General features: G+C 30.3%; 1 protein-coding gene across 15 annotated transcripts in view; it reads left to right on the top strand.

Moving 5' to 3' along the window:
- Positions 1–17,391, top strand: part of LOC105225119 (piezo-type mechanosensitive ion channel component) — an 84,998-nt gene extending 67,607 nt beyond the window's left edge. For 7 of the 15 annotated variants that reach the window (XM_049449682.1, XM_049449553.1, XM_049449414.1 and 4 more), the window contains 18 exons: positions 471–677; positions 1,932–2,052; positions 2,518–2,648; positions 2,883–2,956; positions 4,367–4,621; positions 5,052–5,084; positions 6,646–6,756; positions 9,723–9,858; positions 10,008–10,288; positions 10,372–10,443; positions 11,399–11,737; positions 11,803–11,947; positions 13,055–13,434; positions 13,498–14,251; positions 14,314–14,368; positions 14,482–14,680; positions 15,426–15,567; positions 15,725–17,391. In XM_049449682.1, the coding sequence (XP_049305639.1) occupies positions 471–677; positions 1,932–2,052; positions 2,518–2,648; positions 2,883–2,956; positions 4,367–4,621; positions 5,052–5,084; positions 6,646–6,756; positions 9,723–9,858; positions 10,008–10,288; positions 10,372–10,443; positions 11,399–11,737; positions 11,803–11,947; positions 13,055–13,434; positions 13,498–14,251; positions 14,314–14,368; positions 14,482–14,680; positions 15,426–15,567; positions 15,725–15,895 (3,606 nt within the window). In that variant the 3' untranslated portion in view covers positions 15,896–17,391. The remainder of the gene's footprint in view (positions 1–470; positions 678–1,931; positions 2,053–2,517; positions 2,649–2,882; positions 2,957–4,366; positions 4,622–5,051; positions 5,085–6,645; positions 6,757–9,722; positions 9,859–10,007; positions 10,289–10,371; positions 10,444–11,398; positions 11,738–11,802; positions 11,948–13,054; positions 13,435–13,497; positions 14,252–14,313; positions 14,369–14,481; positions 14,681–15,425; positions 15,568–15,724) is intronic. The other 8 variants (XM_049449376.1, XM_049449720.1, XM_049449802.1 and 5 more) reach the window with 8 other exon arrangements.
- Positions 17,392–20,949: the final 3,558 nt, after the last annotated feature.

Below are 20,949 nucleotides of genomic sequence, written 5' to 3'. Positions count from 1 at the left end.
AGAGGACTAAAGTAATATACAAAATTTTGTAAATAGATTGTTATTTTATACATTAAATTTTTTGTAATTAATTTAAATTGTTTTATTTAAATTATTATTTTTTCATTATTTTCTTCATACAAAGTCAAACATTTTTTGTTTTTAATTTCAAATTTTATTTACAAAAACTATTAAAAATATATAAAAAAAGGAAAAATCTCAATGCATAAGATACATATGTATGTATATGTATGTATATTTGCTCTAAAATTGTCTATAACAATTATTTAAGAAAAAATTACTCACTAAGGAATATGGTTGACACTTACTGGACAAATTTTATAAGAAAGTGCTAATATTTCTACTAAATTAATCTATTTAACACTTGCTGCCCAAATTCGGACGCTTTTCAAAATTTTAACCAAACTGAACACACACAAAAACTCACTAACACTATCAAAAACACATTGAAAATATAACAACAAAAAAAGGTTTGGAAGGACATACAAACCGCCGAATTTCGTCGACAAGTCTATATGCGTCAGCGTTCGTACGCTTCGGCGCCCGGCTCACGCATTGGTATAAAAATCGACGAAGAATTAGAGAACGAAGACGCACAGGAGGCTGGCGCACGCACATCAACACTCTCCGAGCCGCACGATTACACGGTGCCGCCGCGTTCGGCCAGCGGCTTCTTTGTGAGTTTACGAATTTGCTGAAATTAGAACACAAAAATCAATAAATAAATAGTTTCGATGTGTCTCGCTGTGCTGCACCCACTCACTTACCGAAATGGACCCCCCAAACAATGCTGTATATACCCGTACAACATTTGTAAAAAAATGAATCACGATTTTTAGTACCATCTGTCCTTTGTCTGTGTGTAATGCAATCAGATTTCGCTTTAAACTATTTCTTATGCTAAATTTTATTTTGACTCTCAGAGCGTTAGGCGTTAACCTGCGACCACAGAATATTTGCAGTTCTACGCAATACCGCTACGTACCGTTAAACTGCTGCTAATATAAGTGTTTCAACTAAAAATCCCACCAATTACCCACAAATCACATATACACACATAAATATTTTACTAACAGCACATATTTAATTCGTTAATCTGCAGCAAAGAAAAAGAAATAAACACATTAGAAGTCACATCACATCACTTAGTGAGCGCTTAAACACTTTAGTTTACTACACTTATGCTTTTACAGTTTATTCGCTTATCACTAACATCAACACACATTTTTACAAGTATTCACATTATATATATAGACACATTTATTTAATAATCAGTTCCCTAAAACTTAGATTTAATGTTGTCAGTAGTATTACACTTAATTTACACACTGTAATGCATAAGGCTAAGCACATAGTTAGGCGCCGTTTTGCACCGTTCGAAGTGAAACTCAAAGTAAGAAAGACTAAGGACCGTTTTCTCAATGTCTGGTTAGCAACCAATTAAGTACTGGTTAACATACCCACTCCTTTTGGTAAGGTTAACCAAAACATAACTGTTTAACGTACTCACTTCTTTTGGTAAAGTTAACCAAAACTTAACTGGTTAACATACCCAAAACTTCTTTTTTCATTAAGGTTAATCAAAACTTAACTGGCCGATAGTTGCTAACCAGACATTGCGGAAACGACACTAACTATGGCAATTTCATACTCTTTATATGTATATGTATTTTCTCTTAACAAATTATAACGCTCCACTCCACTGTGCTTAGCCTAAGCTATAGGCAATAAGAACTATAAAATGCCGAAAATTCCAAGCATCGAATGCACAACCAAATCACATGTAAACAAATCACATATAAATATTTACACACACACGCATAACCACATTTTATTAAACAACCTTCCTTAAAGTTATTGTGGCTTTTTTTGAAAACCGTTTTTCGACTTAAAAAATATAATTAAATATTTTTGATTCATATCTGCAACAGACGGACATTAAACGCAAGTCCGAATCGGAGCCATCGACCAGCAAGGAAGCAAAAGAGGCTACCGAAATGGAAGAAAAGAAAAAGAAGGGCGATGTTGTCGATTCCGAGGAGTCTGAAGATGGTAAGACAATAATTTTAAAATTCAAAATCTTGCTATTTTATATATATTATTATTTTTTGGTATTTAAGAAATATTTTTTTTTTAATTTTTAAATTTATTATTTAAGGGGCACACCTAGTATAAATGTAAAACACTAGCGGATATTGAAATTTTGGAATTATTTTAAATTTTAAAAATGTATAAATAAATCGATTTTTTACAAAATTTCATACCAGGTGTGTTCAGGTTGCTTATTTAAAAAAAAACACAGAAACTTCAACATCTGATAGCGAACGATTATCGATGATTTAATTTTAGTGTTTTATAAGCAATATATATGTTTGACATCGATTTTTTCAAAATTTCATACCAGGTGTACCCCTTAATAAACTTTTTTGTTTTAGAGATTTTTTTTCTAATATTTAGTCTATCATGTATGGTTTTTGAATTAATAAAATAATAAAATTCTTTTATTACTTTCTGCAGATTTGGAAGCAAATCCAATTGTTCGTCTACTCGAAGGTTTCCTGGTGTCTGTGACAATTGGCTTACATCGCTTGTCACGCAATTACCGTTATGTTAATAAGATAATGTCGAATGAAAAGCGTTTATTGAAGGTAAAATATTTCATGATTCCAGAGAAGGTTATACCATTTTTTAACTGATGATATCTTCTTGCTGTGACTATGACATTTAGATATTTATTTCTATCCGATTTTAATAAGTGAAAAACTTTTATAAATAATCACAAACGCTATTTTTTATATCATGCTATTTTTTAACATATGTACATATATATCATGTTATTTTTAACGAGGGTATAATTTTATCATCATTTAATTTTTTTTCAGGAAACTCATAGCGTCAATTTGGTCTATGCCACGGACAGCTCCGTCTATGTGGACATCAAGAGTTTGTCGCCAAAGTATGTAAATCGATATTTATTTTATAGAAATATTTTGCTTGTTGTTTTTGTGAAGTGAGATTTTAATTGTTTGGTTTTCGTATAACTTTATAAGTGTTTGGTATTTTTATAAGCGTTGGTTTGAGTTTTAGTCGAAGTTCTGTGCCATAATTTTATTTGCTTCAACTTTTCATTTTTAGCTTAAAAGCTAGCAATTTATTTAAGGGGTATTTCAGTCTAGATTAATTATTAATTTCGGATAATTCTTGAAGTGTCATTAAACAGGCAATTAAGGGGTTATATGGATGGGCTTCCTCGGGTAAAAAGCAGCCCTTTCCAACAATTTTTTTCTCATATAAAAATGAAATATTTTATTAGAATTTTTTAGTGTTATAAACATAAACTATTAACAAAAAAATTCAGAAATATCGGTAGTGCCAGACAGAGGGATTCTTAGAAGAAACTCCCTAAAAATGTCAGTTTAATCGGTCCGGTAGAACTTGAGAAATCGTGGTTATTGTTTTTAAAAAGACGTTTTCGTTAAGAACGCGTTTAAAGCTCCTTAAAAATTAATAATATAATTTTGAATACCTACATACATATGTACATACTATACATCTCCAAAAAAAGTATTGTATTTTGAAAAACCCTCTTGTAAAGATATTCTTGAATACCTAAACTTTGAAAATATAAAAAGTAAGGATTTTTAAATTTTTAGACTAGAGTACCCCCTTAAATTTGTAAAAAAAAAATGGTTAGACTGCGCATTTTCAAGTTTATTAACGTAAAAGCCTTGATAATTTTTTTTAAACATTTTTTTATTAAATAAATCAAATAATAATATGATATTTAATTTTTTTTATTATTTAGACACACAGCTTTGAAAAAAAAAATATTTTAAATATTTTCATAAACATATTAATAAAATATTTACATTTTTTATTAATTATATATTTATGGAAGCCATATTTTTGTACTGCTTAATTGTTTTTAATAACAAATTATTTAATTTAATATTGTACTTCATTCATTTTTGATTAAAAAAGCCATAAAATACTGTCTTATTAACTTTAGGGCAATAAATAAGGCTATAATGAGCTAATGTCACTAAAACCAACGCAAAGAAATACAAAAAATTATATATATTATATTCATTTAAATTTTGCATAAAATTTGTTTACATTTTTCGTTATTTATTTATTTTTATTATTTTGTTCTTGTTCTTTTTTTGCATATACCTGCATATTTGTTTCGTTTGTGCCACCACACATACTCTGCGTCGCGCCGCAACTTTCCATGTTCATCACCAATCACCGCAACAAAAAATAAAAACAAAAACAACTACAACGTTTTGCGTGCATTATTATTTTTTATTCTTATTTCATGAATGTCTATGTTAACTGTTATTTATATACTACATTACTGCATTAGTGCTGAAAATGCCCAACTCGCTGGCTCGATCGGCTCGGCATCGATTGACACACAAAATGAAACGAATACACGACCATTACCACATAGTATAACGAATGTAACCGATTTGAATACGATCACCTCAGACACTAGCCCACCTTCACCCTTAGAATCACACATAAACAATACACAAGAGCAACAACAACTAGAGCAAACAGCGGATCCACATGCCATTATTGATATGTCAGTGGATACTGTGGATATGCGAAATGATAGGTAAAATAAAGTTTACCATAAAATGTGAAAAAAGTGGGTTCAAAAAAGACATTTTTAAGCGTTTGTGTGCTAAACAATTTTGAGGTTAATTTTATTTTTTTATATATATTTTTTTTATTAAAATAAATATTAAAAATAATTTTTTAAACCCACTTTTGTTCACATACACCACCGCCACATAATTCCTACATGTTTATATGTATGTATTTAGTGTTAAAGTAGTTCTATCAAAAGTGCCATGCTTGTAGCTTGTAAGCGCTAATCTTTCTGTTGTACGTTTCTTATCATTTTTTTTTTAATTTCAAAAAAATTTTTTTTGTATTTTTTTTAATTTGTTTTCTTAAAATACAATAATATTTATAAGTATGTCTCTACTCATATATCACTACTAACACTTTCTTCATTTCTCATCATTCTCATATACTTTTAGTTATGACGAGGATGGCACGTCCATGCAAAAATCGTAAGTATCTGACATAACCACAAATATTGCAAATTTATCAAAATCCATATAACACTCTACAAAAATATATTAACATATACTATGAATCGAACAGCTATATGAAGAATGCAGAATGATAAACTATTTTTTACTATTATTTCTTAATATTTTTCCAAATACTATTCCGAACGTCATAAATACTTTTAGACTTTCCCTTTATACTAAAGCTTTAAAGTTACATTTGTTTCCTTATAGTTCATTATTAATAGCTGTTAGCTAAAATAAAATCAAAATCATACAGAAAATTAAAATTTCAAAATTATCTACGAAATTTAAAAATTATCTATGAAATTTTTGAAATTATGTACGAAATCTCCAAAATTATCTTCGAATTATTCAAAATGATCTAAGATGTTTTCGAAATTATCTACGAATTTTTCAAAATCATCAACGAAATTTTCAAAATTATCTAAAAATTTTTTAAAATAATCTACGAAATTTTCAAAATTGTCTAAAATTTTCCAAATAATCTACGAAATTTTTAAAATTATCTACAAAATTTTCAAAACTATCTACGAAATGTTCAAAATTATCTAAAAAAAAATTTTAAATTATTTACATAATTTTTAAAATTATCTACGTAATTTTCACAATTATCTAAGAAGTTTTCAAAATTATCTAAGATGTTTTCAAAATTATCTAAGATGTTTTCGAAATTATCAAAGAAGTTTCAAAAACATCCACAAAACTATCTATGAAATTTTAAAAATAACCTACAAAATTTTTTAAATGATGTACAAAATTGTCCAAATTAACTTCAAAGATTGCAAAATTATAAACGAAATTTTCAAAATCATTTGAAAAACTCTCAAAATTATCTAAAAAGTTTTCAAAAATATCTAAGAAATTTTCTAATTACCTACGAAAATTTCAAAACTTTCCAAACAATCTAAAAAATTTTCAAAAATATCTAGGAAAATTTCAAAATTACTAACAAAATTTTCAAAATCAAAAAAAATCTACCATATTCAAAATTATGTCCGAAAATTTCAAAATAGTTTACAAGATTTTCAAATTATCTACAAAATTTTCAAGTTATCTACGAAAATTTCAAAATTATCTAAAAAAATTTCAAAATTATCTACAAAATTTTGCAAATTATCTAAAAAATTTTCAAAATTATCTAAAAAATTGTCCAGCTTATCTCACCTAAAAGTATGCCAAACGTAACGTATTTTAAGCTACAATTTGAAGCTCGCATGAACGCTTTGCTGTATGCGCATTTTGAAGCAGCATACTTTTAGGATTCAAGCAAAATATTTTCCTAATATCAACTCTTAACGAATTAGTAAACATATTTACAAAAAATATTATAAGTTTCACTTTCACAAACTCTCTTGTATTGCCAATTTTATCAATGTCACATAATATTTCCGCCCCCAAAACACGTAAACCAAACCCAAAACATACACACCCATACATTCACATATATATACCAATATGTATGTTTGTATGTCTGTAAACTGCTGTGTGCGCATTTCCTTTATCTACTATTTTCCTAAAACCACCCACCTAACATCAGTCATAATTCGGTAGACTTGCCAAAGATTTGCATTAAGGCACCTTCATTCGATTGCAGTAACAACTATGTGGGGATGTTGAGTAAGCAATGGTCATATGAAAAGATGGACAGGTACTAGTTATTATATAAAGTTAAAGTATATTCAAATATCATCCCACTTTTCACCCTTCAAAGTAATTAGTCTAACATTTTTCTTCAGTGACATTATATTTTTCACGAAACCAAAGCTTTTGCATTTTATTATTGCCAAAAAGAAATTCTCTTTAGTTTTCATTGGATAAAATTGCGCACGTTTTTTAGCCTGAACCTTGAATTTTCAGTATTTCTAAAGCAAGTTATTTCTTTTGTGTCTTTAAGGCATGACATTATTAGTTATAGTTTTCCCAAAAATTTGCAAAATTAGTTGACAAAATTTTATATTTATTTAAAAAAATAAAAATTTTTATGTTTAAAATTGGCAACTAGGAACTACACAAAATTCAATATTTTAGAAAATGAAGTCTGTCGAGTAAAAAGTATTCCGTTTACACCATCAAATTATTAACTAGTTCGAAATTCGTTATCCCTTAGATATTGTACTTTTCATTTCTCTTTAGTCATACATATTTTTTAACTACGGAAATGAACTTTATCATTGATTGTTTTATTTAAATTATTGAAAAAAGTTATGAAACCTCAAACTCCTTTTTATTAGTATTTTTTAATTCTTAGTGCTTTAGTTTCATATGCTTTTACTATTTTCTCAACTAGACTCACCAAAGTAGCTTATTCCTACTCAAAGCATTTTAAGTTTCAACAAAAAGTTTATCACACTCGATTGTCAAAGAAAATTGATTGAAAATATTTTACCAAGCATGAAGCAAGTTTCTTGAAGCACTGCGTTATTTTAATGTTATTACTAAATATTTTTAAATTGATATTTCGAAAAAGAAAAACATATTCTTTTAAGAATTATTAAGTTTTGATATTTATTATTGCTATAAGTTTTGTTATTATTACTATTATATATTATTATGGTTATTATTATACAAGTATTTATTTAGACTTTTTACCATATATTAAAAAGAAAATAGAAAAAACATTAACTTTAGCCACACCGGAGCACTGAGCCAATAGAGCACGTCTGTGTTTAACATGCATTGGTCAAAGACCAACTCCTGTGCGACTTCGACATCCTTTGGCGCAGAGTAGAACGCAGGAGATCTACTGAACTACTTGCCTTGAGCAAGTCCTGCCCTAATCGTAAAAGTAAGTCCGAACTCTGTTCAATAGGCATCCATGCGGTAGGGCTAAGCATCTTGGTGGACGCTAATTGTCAAAGTTGTATAGAGGAGAGTGAGGTGGGAATATCTCGACACTTTCTCCTCATTGTGCAGTCTTTATGCGACTGAGGCTAAAAGATCTCGGTACTCTTACCTTCGGCAACCCAGAAGACATAGCCGAAACTGACATTGGCCCTTCAAATAAATTTTTCTTATGATCCAGTGTTGTATAGAAGTGTTTTAGTTATTAAAGCCGAACGGCGTTCTAAGCTGTCCAGATGAGGTCCTTGTTAGGTGTAGTTTAAATAAGGTCGTAACTTAACCTTACTTAATCTACACCGAAGCGTATAGGGTTAGGTTAGCGTGGTAGGCTAATGAACTACGTAAAGAGCAGTTTTGGTCCTTTGTAATGCTACATAGAGTTCCGTTGGGAAGTTCATGAGGAGTAGTCGTCTTTTAGGATAGATGAGCAGTGAAGATTCTTTTAGGATGCCTGCGCTTGACGAGAATTTCTATAGACTTAATATCTCTTCTAATGTTTTCTACCGCGGAAGCCCTCAAAAGCTGAAAGCGTAGCCTTACCAATGCGGAGCAAATGCACAAGAAATAACATGACTTTTCCTGTGCTGTGTACATTTTCTGCAGTTTTCTCGATCTGTCAGACCCATTCGGCTGGGCTGTGCCGCCATCTGACTGTGACCAGTGAGCATTCGCATCATGTTCCTACAGGCCCTTCTATCGAATGCCAGTAGGAATTTTGTATATTTCCGATCTACATTCTACATATGATTTTTGCAGTTTATCGCCCAAGTAAATCATTCCTTTGCGTTTTGAATTTTTTTGCCAAGCTGCTGTCCAGATCGTCGTATATACAATGTATGGGTTTCTCAATGTTGATCATGTTTTCGGTTGACAGCCGTACACTACACTTGGCACTATCGTCCACTATCTTATTGCCCTCGATACCTTTGTGATCCGCTGAAGGAGAAGTTGCTTGCTTCTGGCGATACTCTAGACTGCTCTGCTTTTCAAAACTCTTCTGGCCAAAATGCGAAACGAAATTAAAGCCTTGATTGCTGCTTCACTGTCAATATAGCATACAGCAACTATAAATATTGTATAACTGAAATCTGAAAACATAACCAGCCAACGGTTTGATTCCAAGGGAAAACCTTTGGTATTTCTTTCTAACCACATTGTTCCATATGAAAAACCGGCAAGGCGACTTTCCAATATAAAAAAAAAAAATCTTATATTTTATGGAACTCTGTGTCTTGATTTTGATAGGTAGGAGCTGTAGTATTTGCTATAGTGATCCGATATCTGTTAATGACCCGATAAATGCGCAGCTCCATTGAGAGAAAACGACCTATGCGAAATTTCAGATCGATGTCTCAAACATGATTGGACTACTGGACCTCGTTTTTATCTGCCACTCAAAATATATTTTTTAGTCTTTTACCATCAAATAACTCAAACTTTCAAGATCTTAGCGAAGTCTACTTGAAAGTTAAGGTGCTTTTAAAGTGCTTATCTTCAAGACTTTTCAACTGATTTTAATATAAATTTAATAATTTTATAATTAATTATACTCTTCTTTTATACTTTATAGTTTATTTCAGTTATATTATTATTATTATTATTATTATTATTATTATTATTATTATTATTATATTATTATTTCATGTATTTGTTATTATTATTATTTCTCAAGTGCACTTTACCTTATAAAAAAAATATATTTCCTATTAAATATCGCTTTTATAACAGAAAATTTATTAAATTGATATTTATTTCCCTTCCGAATTTCAACAGCCACAGCTTGGTCATGCTGGAGGAAGATTTTACTGCACGTGAGCACAATATCATCATTGAGTTCCTCATTTCACTTTGGTATGCCTTGCTCTCGAATACGGACATAATCTGCTATTTGGTCGTGTTTATTAATCAGGTAATGCATGCAAGCTAATTTTCCAGTAATCCGAAATGAAAAAAACACAGTATTATATATATATATATAACTTCAATGAATACTTAGCCTTATGCAGTCACAGAAACAACTCTTATGTTCTTACTTACTCTCGTTTCTTCTGCTAACAGGTGGTTAATGCCAGCATCATTTCGCTACCGCTGCCTTTAATGGTGTTCCTTTGGGGCACACTCTCATTGCCGCGCCCAACGAAAACATTCTGGGTCACACTCATCGCCTACACACAAGCGATTGTGCTCATCAAATGCATATTCCAGTACAAATTGATTTGGGCCAATTATATAAATCTACCGAACGAGCCATTGGCGCCGGCAAAAATATTCGGCGTGGAATTGAATCCCAATTACGCTAGCTATGACTTGTTGTTGCTGTTGGTGTTGTTCTTCCACAGGTTGGTGTGACTTTGTAGACGCCTAAATATATTTAACTTTTTAGACTCCTGACTATATTTAACTAAATTTGTGCTCACTTCAGATTCATCTTGAAATCGCACGGCCTCTGGAAGTCGGAATATAAATTCCCTCGTGGCGTCGCTAAAATAGACTCGTAAGTAATCTAAATAATAAGGAATATTTGAAATAATACATATAATAATTTAATTTTTCTAATATTTTATTTTAAGAGGTATGGCAATTTCATGGACTTTTTCAAAATTAAATTCAAATCCATTTCGCATGAATTGAAATTAACATTTATATTCTAATTTATATATATATATTGTATATATGCATGTGTATCCAGTGAGCGTTATAATTTCACAAAAAGACTATGAACTTATTCAAGCTGATAATGCCGTGCAACTAAGCAGAAGGTATTTTGTTTTAGTACTGAAACACTTTGCTGCCTCAACCACAGCAAACGAAACACTAAACACTAGCTTAAATGCGTAGGTTGCCTTTTATATTTCGTGATTAGAGATAAAAACAAATTTTAATCCTGGAAAATCGTTTTATTGTTTGTCAAAATATTCTCCGTTAAGATATATAGACTTTTGCATGCGTTTGCACCAATAGTCGAAGCACTTTTGCCACTATGATTGAGGTATCTTCAAAACATGTCTTTTGAACGCATCAATCCCTTATTCAGGTTCCGAAAAACGTTGACATTTTAGTTTATTTTTTTATGAACGGAAATAAAAAGAAGTCATTCGATGCCAAGTCATTACTATACGGAGAATAGTCGATGTTTTGAGCACTCAAAAATGCAGTTCTTTCAGTTTTTCCAGTGATGAATTTATTAAGTTTTGTATTAAAATGTAGATATATAACTAAAATCCAAATTCCAGTTGTTTAGAACTATTGCAACAGTACTTATATTATTGTATATAGAATTTTACAAGAAGAAAAAAATTAGTACAGCATTCTCAAAAACCTATTCATTACTCACCATACCATTTTTACAAACTAAACAGGTGTTTATATAAATTTTATAAATATAATAATATTTTTCCCACTTTTTTATATTTTTTTTACAACTCCTTCTCACAACTATGCTTACCTAGGCGAACGCAGCCCGAAAATCCGGACGAGTTACAGTCCTCTGTTAGCAGAATAAACACAATTGAGTATCTGGAAGGCGAAGCTGCCAGTAATAACACGCCTGGTTCCGCAGATGGCGTCCGACGACGTAGTAAAAAAGATAGACGCAGCGAGAATAATGAGGAAAATGGTGGCAATGAAAAGAAAGAGAACGGCAACGACAATAGAAAAGAAGGTGGTGCCGAATCAGAGAATAACAAGCAAATTGTCAAGGCAACTGCCACAGATGAAGTGGAGCCTAGAAGCGACAGAAGCAGCGTTGTGAGTTCGAATACCTATCAGCGACGACTGAAACACTTAAAGTGCGTAACAATAACAAGTAATTAATAATTTTCGAAATAAATAAATTATTTTTTTTTACTTCTAGACGCGCCAAGTACCTGTCATCTGTGCGGAAATTCTTCTCGAATTTACTCTCAAAATCGCGACTGCCAGCCGATGTGTATGCATTAATGTTCCTATGCGATTTTATCAATTTCTTCGTGCTGCTGTTTGGCTTTACAGCTTTTGGTGTAAGTTATATTCGTATATAAGCATATATTGTATAAAATAGTTAATATATACACTGGTGGTCATATAAATAGTAACGATATAGACAATAACCGGAATGAATCCGAATTTTTATCCGGCCAAGAACTTAACTCGCCAGATTTCTACCGCTACAACAACAACTGCAACTCTGATACAAAGCTGAAAGACTGGAATTGTCTGGTTTTCGTTCTACTATAAATTATATTTATACCCTGAAGAGGTTATTGCCACAATGGGAATTAAGCTTTTTAAAATACGCAAAAACAATTGTTTTACCTGCATCTTCCTGAGGGTCGCTCAAGAGCTCTCTCTCTCTCTCTCAGTGTAAAATTTCGAGAGCCTGCCTAGCACTCATTCTGCCCATGCTTCAGTGTCAGAATTGTAGGTTATGATTTTCATCCATAATTGATATCCCCGCCACTTTTCGCCCGGGGTTCCATGAATTATTTTGTTTGTAACAGCAAGATCTGCATTCTTTCCTTTAGACTCTTCCACCGGGTCCACGACCTTAAAGAATTTTCACCTCTCCATAGGCATATTCGGTTTACAGGCTCTAATGTGCTGCATTATCTGGTCCGATTGCAGTGTTGTAGCCGTGATCTAAACCCTTGCCACTGACCTCTATGGGATGTCTCTTTTGTCCTCTATTACCGGCCTAACTCCGGGGTATACTTTCCCTACCTTGCCTATGGCGGCTTTGTAAAGTCCGACCGATCTCGTGTTGTCGCAAGCAATCATTTTAATTTGACCTAGGTACCAGCCTGTTCGCTTAGTACCATCTCCAACACCCAAAAATTAGTTGAGACCAACAAATAATACTAATGATTGAATCATTCCCACGACAGTCGTGTTTATGTAAACGGAACGGACTCGTCTTTTTATTCAGCCATTTTTATCTCGGCACTATTCATCAAAATTATTTCCGTAATGTTTGCTGTCGCTACAACAACAAAAAACTGTTCTTATATATTTGACCGCCAGTGTATATACAAAATAAATAATTATTTTAGTTTTATTAACTCATTATTGCATTAGTTCTTCTTTACAAAAGTAATTTAATCAAATAACCTATTCTTCTCCTCTCCTAGTCTCAACAATCTGACAGCGCTGGCGGCGTACAAACCTATTTGGAGGAGAATAAAGTGCCGATACCCTTCCTAATTATGTTGTTGGTGCAGTTCATGCTGATCGTCATCGATCGCGCCTTGTACTTGCGTAAAGCTCTTTTGCACAAAATCATATTCCATTTCCTCTCCGTCATTGGCATACACATTTGGATGTTTTTCATTGTGCCCGCAGTAACGGAACGCAGTTTCTACTCGCTGGCGCCACCGATTATTTTCTACATCATCAAATGCTTCTACATACTGTTATCCTCATATCAAATCAAATGCGGTTATCCCAAACGTATCTTGGGCAATTTCCTAACCAAGAGTTTCTCACTAATCAACATGTTGTCCTTCAAAGTGTAAGTCTACATTCCATTCTATACCCTTACAAACTCATTACGAGCATATTCAAATAATTACAGTTACATGGCAATACCGTTCTTATACGAGCTGCGCACAATACTCGACTGGGTCTGCACGGACAGCACAATGACGCTCTTCGATTGGCTGAAAATGGAGGACATATTCGCGGATATATATTTCATTAAGTGCAGTCGGCAAATGGAAACTGATTTCCCTGCCATACGCGCGACGAAGAAACCGATTTTAACTAAACTAATTATGGGTGGCCTATTCATAATCGCCATTGTGATCGCACTTTGGGGTCCCTTGTGCATCTTTGCGCTCGGCAATGCAGTGGGTCAATCGAACACACCACTGCAGGTGAGCATTTCCATACGTATCGGCTCGTATGCGCCGATCTATCAAACGAATACGCGCGATAATATTATCGCCTTCGACGAGGCTATGTACAGTGACATGAAAGGTGCCTATGATAAGGATCGTGCGGCGATAACATTCCTTAGCAGCTATGATGCAACTGATATTGCGGCAATTAAGCTGCCCGGCAATTCGCCATCGCTGTGGAATATCTCACCGCCAGACCGTATGCGTTTGCTGGAGGAGTTGAAGCAGAATGGCACAATTGTCGCTAGCTTTGCTTACTCGATTACACGCATACCGCCCGATAAGAGCTTAATGGGCACAGTTTCGGATGAGATTATCTTCCAGATGAACGAGACATTTGCTTGGCGTGAAGATCTGATCAATATGTTGGAGACAAATGGCACCTCGAAAGTGGTGCCGTTGCCCGATTTGGTGCCGAAGTTTGTGAAGGTAATTTGTTGTTGTAGAAATGTGCATTGACGCGAGGTATTATTAAATTTTGTTAATTACAGATCTTAAATTCTGGTGATGTCAGCATCGTGCATCAACTAATGCCAGTTGGACAAAGTGAGTGCAAAAATCTTATAGATATAAATACAGTTAGCTCTTATTATCAAATTTATCAAATTTTCTTAATATTTGTTTCTTAACTTTCGCTCTTTTCTTTCTCTAAATTGTAGCCTATCGCCCGCTGCTACTGCGCATGCGCACAAGTTCTTCGGCGCGAATCTGGTGGGAGATCGCAGACTTTTGCGAGGATAAATTCCACGAGGATATATTGAAGAAATTACCTTTGGATAAATGCAATTCTGGCATTGTCATATATACATTCAATGACAAGAAGTTCCCGTCTACATTCAGTTTTATAACGAAAGGCGGGTAAGTAAATAAAAAACAGAAAAAAACGTTAACTTCGGTTGAACCGAAGCTATAAAACTCTTCACAAATGCACTTACGCAGCTTCGTTCTGGATACTGTAGCAGGTTAACCTCCTACTTATCCGGACTCGACCCCAACATATCAAATATGTGACCAGTATGCAACAGGTCCCCGCATGACTGGAACCACCTCTTTGCATGCCGAGCAATCCTAGACATCTGACACCCCTTTCCCTATAGTCAGATCCCGTGGTAACATCACGTTTCCTTGGCCTATCGTTGGATGTAAGGCACCTCTATATAACTGAAACGCAAACCAGAGACATTATTTCACGTCTTAGAAACATATGTGTTCGAAACATATGATATTATAGTTGCTGTATAGACTTGAAATAAAGTCTCTCCGGTGCTATTCTTTTCCTACAAGACTAAACAGATGCAACACCAACTATAACATATTAGTATTAGACAAAGGTTACCACTTCAAATAGGCTTGAGCTCAAGCGTTCTAATTGAATAAGATCAGTCTTTAGGCTACTGAGAAACTTCTTGGGTATAATGTATAGCCTTACAATAGATTCAAGTATTAATTTGAGTAAATTTGAGGATTATACTCTTTATGATCGAATATTCAGACTTGCAGTGCAGCTTTAGGCCCTACAGTCATAAAAAGCTGGCTGAATTTATTCACATATGTATATGTATATATTTTATTTAATTTCTTAATTTATTTTTCCTTTTCACAGCATTCTTGGCGTGTACACAACGTTCGTGATTGTGGCTTCACGCTTCTTCAAGTCCTTCATCGGTGGACAAAATCGCAAAATTATGTTCGAAGATATGCCTTATGTGGATAGAGTGTTACAATTGTGCCTTGATATCTATTTGGTAAGTCTTAAAATAAGTTCATATATACACACAACTACATACATACATAAGTATATATAGTTACAATATAACTATACAGTTATAAGTATACAAATTCAATTTCCCCTCGAATATTTAATAACAAACAAAAACCTTTCATTTACCTTCCCCCCAAAAGGTGAGAGAAGCGCTTGAATTCGCGCTCGAAGAGGATCTATTCGCCAAATTAATCTTCCTATATCGCTCGCCGGAGACGATGATAAAGTGGACGCGCCCCAAAGAGGAGGCCGACGATGAAACCGACTCGGAGTCGATGCGCAGTCGCGCCAGTGGACGTGCGCCTAGATAAAATGTAGACTAATGTTAAACGCACTGATTTTCTCACTTAACAAACAAAACTCGAAAATATTTCACACACCATTTACATACGTACATACGCATAAGTCTTACAATACTTAATTCTACATTTCGCTACACAAACAAGAAAACAATTTTGTCGTTTTTTAAGCATATTTAAATACTTTTTCCCCCTTAATAGCATATCTAACTGTTTATTCTAACAGCAACTGCGTTTTTATATAGATTTTTATCTTTACATGATTATAATGTTTCCCAAAAATAAAATTGCGAAGATTTTAGTTAGTTTTGGAGGCAACATTTTTTTTTATAAAAATACCTTAAATAGTGGAAGAGTTGTATAAAATGACTTATGGCTATCTTTCATTGTATGAATTGTAAGCGGAAGCCCAGTAAAATATTTAAAGTTGAGATTTTTGACCGCAAATACTAAAATTTAGATTGGAAATTGAATTATTGTCATTTATTCTAGCTATTAACCCTTTAGTGAACACTGCATCTTTGGAAAGCTCTCAAGGAATTGAAGACTTAAATTTTCTTTATACTTCAAAATTTGTTTATTGCTTATGTTTTTAACTAAATTCTCGCTGTAGGTGACCGGTTTTCTATATTTAAGTGATCTGTAGTACCGCAGCGTGCATTAAAGGGTTAAGAAAGTTTAAAAAATATTTTTGTTTTAATAATTGTGAATCAATTAATAATTTAAAATTATCTTTGAATTAATATTTGAATTAATTTAATTTAATTTAAATTTAAAATTATTTTTAATTAATATTTAAATTAAGTATTAGTTAATTTTTCAATTATGAATATTGTAACCCCTTTTGTCTATATTTAAGCATAAACCAGAGAATAATTCTGAGCTTTTAAAATCATTATTGAGAATTCTTAAAATTATTAAAAATGATAGTCATATAATTGCTGCTATTAACTTATAATTTTTTATATAAAAAACAAAAAATAATTTCTAATTTTTGTTTTTTTTTGAAATTAATTTAATTCTTTTTCAATTTTGGGAAACATTATCCAAACGCGCTTTCGAGTTCAATTTTTTTTCTTTTTATTCTTGTTTTCAAACATTACCTACAGTTGCATTCATAAACTCAGAACCCAATACACGCACAGACGCATACACACACACACATGCATACATGAAAATACCCCAAAAGAACTGCCGTTAATTAATGTTGTAAACTATTTTTTATTACAAAAACCAAAAACAAAAACAAAAACTGGATAATAAGCTAAGTAATGAAAAGGCTCTGCTCGATTAGAAAGAAGCGGGTGGGTAGTAGGCGGGGCATATTTTGTAATTGTAAGCGAAAAGCAACAGAAACATATTAATTTTGATGTTTGTATTTAGAATAGCGTTTACCGTTACGCAATAATAAAATCGAAGAAATTAAACAAATAAATAAATAGAACAAAAATAGCAACAACAATAACAAAAATTCGGAATAAGGCGAATATACTGCTTAAATAGTAGTATAACTGTGTATAAGCTACAACAACACTAATAAAATACAATAGTAACGAAGCAAGAACCAAAAGTAACCTATAACAATTTAACTTAAAACTATTATTAATGAAACAACAACAACAACAACAAAAAATAATATTAAGAAGTCATATTCAGGGATCTTTAGCATTTTATACTGAATTTATGTTTTTAGTTTTCTAAATGCTTAATAGAAATACGAAAATACAAGCAAAATGAAACAACAACAACAGTACAGTAATAACTAAACGAATTGATTAGTGTTAAGAAAAAATTATTCAGAATAAAAACTAAAAGAAAAATTTATTTTTTTTAATAAAAAAGGCACCGGAATTTGCGTTCACGCGCAGGCACTGGCAATTTTGTATAATTTATGATCTTTTTTTTTTGTTATTAATATTATTCTTATTTTTTATTAATATATTTTTTTATTTTTGTTTGTTTTGATTGTTTTTAAGCTTAAATTTATTACAACAACAAAAAATATGAGTAAAGTAATTGTTTTATTTTTTGTCACATATTGTTTTTGTGTTTTTTTAAATATGAATTTATAGCAACATCAAAAAATATGACAATTTTGAATAAACTATTGTTTTTTTTGTAATATTTATTATTATTTTGTTTATGTTTGAACTACTTACAAAAGTAATTGTTTTATATACATATACATATGTATGTATATATACATATACAAAAACATATTTTTTTAATTTTTAATTTTTTATTTTTTTTAATTTTTACAAAATAAAATAAAAAAAATTTATTTTGTCAACTGCAACAACAAATGACATGGTAATTTACATAAGATAATTGTTATATATTATGTATATATATTTTTTTTTATTTTTTAATTTCTATTGTTTTTTCATCTTTTTCAATTTTTTCTCTAATTTTTATTGTTTCTTAAGATTTTTTGCAAATAAGATTATAAGAAAAAAATATTTTTTTTTGCTAACTTTAAAAGCGCTTAAAAACAAGTAAGATTTAGCGCTAAGCACAAAAGCTTTAGTGTTTTGAGTGTTTTTTTTATTAATCTATTTTGCATATAATTATTTTTATATGATAATATTTATAATTTCTTATAATTTCTGTTTTTTAAATTTTAATTTGCTTCAATTTTTTTTTGTATCTTTTGTATTGTTTTATTTTTATTTTCTTAATTTTTAATTTTCCAAAATTTAATTGATAGACTTTGTTGTTTTTCTTATTTTGTTTATAATTTTAGGCTATTATGAAAATTAAAAAACAAGATAATAAACAATAAACAAAATAAAATATAAAAACTAAAAAATAATTAAACTAAAAATTAAGAAAATAAAAAATACAACAATAAAAAATACAATATAAAAAAAATTATTTTGTTTGTCGTAAAAAAAAATAAAAAAAAATTGTTTATTACTAAAAAAATATTTTAAAAAAATTTTCGTTTATTATTTTCTTAAGTTTCTAAATTTTCTTTTTTTAATTTTTGTTTGTTTTATTATTACATTTTTGGTACTTATTTTTTAATTTCTCAATTTTTAACTTCTATGTATCTTATGTATTTTTTATATTTTTTTGTATTTATTGCCTTAATCAATGACAATATTTAGAAGTTTCTATAATCTATACTTGTTTATTTAACTTAATTTCTTTAAACATTCAAATCTTCAATATTGAGTAAAATGTTTATTAAACTGTTTTTATAATAATTTCTTAACATTTTTTTCTAATTTAATAAGTAATTATATTTTTAATGCTTTTTATTTAATTAATTATTTTTATTTTACTTTTAATATATTTATTGCTTTTATTTTATAACAAATTCCCAAACTTTTTTCATATGGTAAATAAAATTCTCTAGTTTCTTTTACCGCTGTCTCCAACTAACTTAACATTTTTATCATACTTAAAAATATAAAAGATCAGCTGATGCTTAATTTTTCGCCAGTAAATAAAAAAATTAATTTATTAAAAAGTAAAAAAAATACATGTCGAAGGAATTTAACGCAAACATTTTTCCACTAAATTCCGTAGCGAATATTAATTTATGCAAAAACTATAAATTAGAAAAAAATTGGAATTGAAAAACGCTGCATAAAATACCAGCTTGCTAATTAGCATTATTAATTAACATAACTAATATTTTAAATTTATATATTTCCAATATTAAATTTTATTTTTTAAACAATGTTATCAAAAATTTTAACAAGATAATGGTAAAAATAGGCTTTTGCATACTATAATCATGCAATTACAATAATAACACTAACTAAAAGTTAAAGCTCGAATATTTGCCTTAAATTTATGCTAAAGCGTGTTTTTTGAATAATTGATAGAATTTGATGAAAAGTTTGCTAAAATAATAAAAAGTTTGACTTTGCAGAAATTTCCATGTGATTTTCGTAGCATAATTATAGATACTTAGTAAGTTTGCCAAATTGCACTAAATTAGCGGAGTCAAGGCGCGTTGATAATATTATATATATAAAAATGTATGTACATGTGTGCTTAATGCAATATTATATATTTTAAATTTTTGTTCAACAAAACAAAAATACTTTTGAAAATTAAATATTTGAAATAATAATGTAAAATTTTGAAAATTTGGCTACTAAAATAAATTTTGAAATTTCCATATAAAAACAAAAGGTTTAAAATTAAAAAAATATATATATATGAAATATATATGTATATAAAAATTGTGTGGTCGGTGGGCTTGAAGAAATTTGTTTTGAAATTTCCTTATAAAAATAAAATATTTAAATTTTTCTAAAAAAAAACTTATATTAGTAGTGCATCAAATTAAATATTTTTTTGTGTTTAAAAATACATAAACAAATTTTTTCCTATTTATGTATATTCAAAACCACTTTCTTTCAGCTCAGTTTTGTTTCTCCTTATATACACAGTATTTGTTGCTTTGACCTTCGCAAATTCGTAATATAAATTTAACAGGCGGAGACACATACATACATATATGTACATATATTTTTATATAAACACCCTTGAAACTCGTAATATCATCCAATACATATGTATTTAGTTATATATACTATTATATGCCTATTGTGCTTTATATGCATATGTCTTGAATAGTTTAAAAAAATAAGTATATACACACATACATACAGCTACGTGTATATTTATAGCAAACTTATTTACGCATAATTATTTAGTAAGCTGAAATTTAGATATATCAACCAGGCAAGCAAAGCAACGCATACATACAAACATAACAGCACTTGTGTGTATGTATAAATACGTTTCGCTTAAACTATTTTATATATACTAAAGAAAACAAAAAAAAACATTTTTTATACACACTACAAAAAAAAATTATAATAAAAGCGAAAAAATAATAGAAAAAAAACTAACAAAAAAACTATAAAAAAATTAGCATAAACTAAATTTATCTTAAGTTGCGGAGTAATTTAAATTTTTTATACTAAATACAAAAACACTTAATACCGAAAAACAAATATAACCAAACTAGATGCAAAGTAAAAGAACTAGTAACGAGAAAACACAAGTAATGTACCTACTTTCAAGCGAAATTTACGTGTACT

This window comes from Bactrocera dorsalis, chromosome 1 (assembly GCF_023373825.1).
Source record: "Bactrocera dorsalis isolate Fly_Bdor chromosome 1, ASM2337382v1, whole genome shotgun sequence".
In the NCBI taxonomy this organism is placed as follows: Eukaryota; Metazoa; Arthropoda; class Insecta; order Diptera; family Tephritidae; genus Bactrocera; species Bactrocera dorsalis.
The sequence above is the reverse complement of the archived record's forward strand: the minus strand, read 5'-3'. Positions and strand labels throughout refer to the sequence as shown.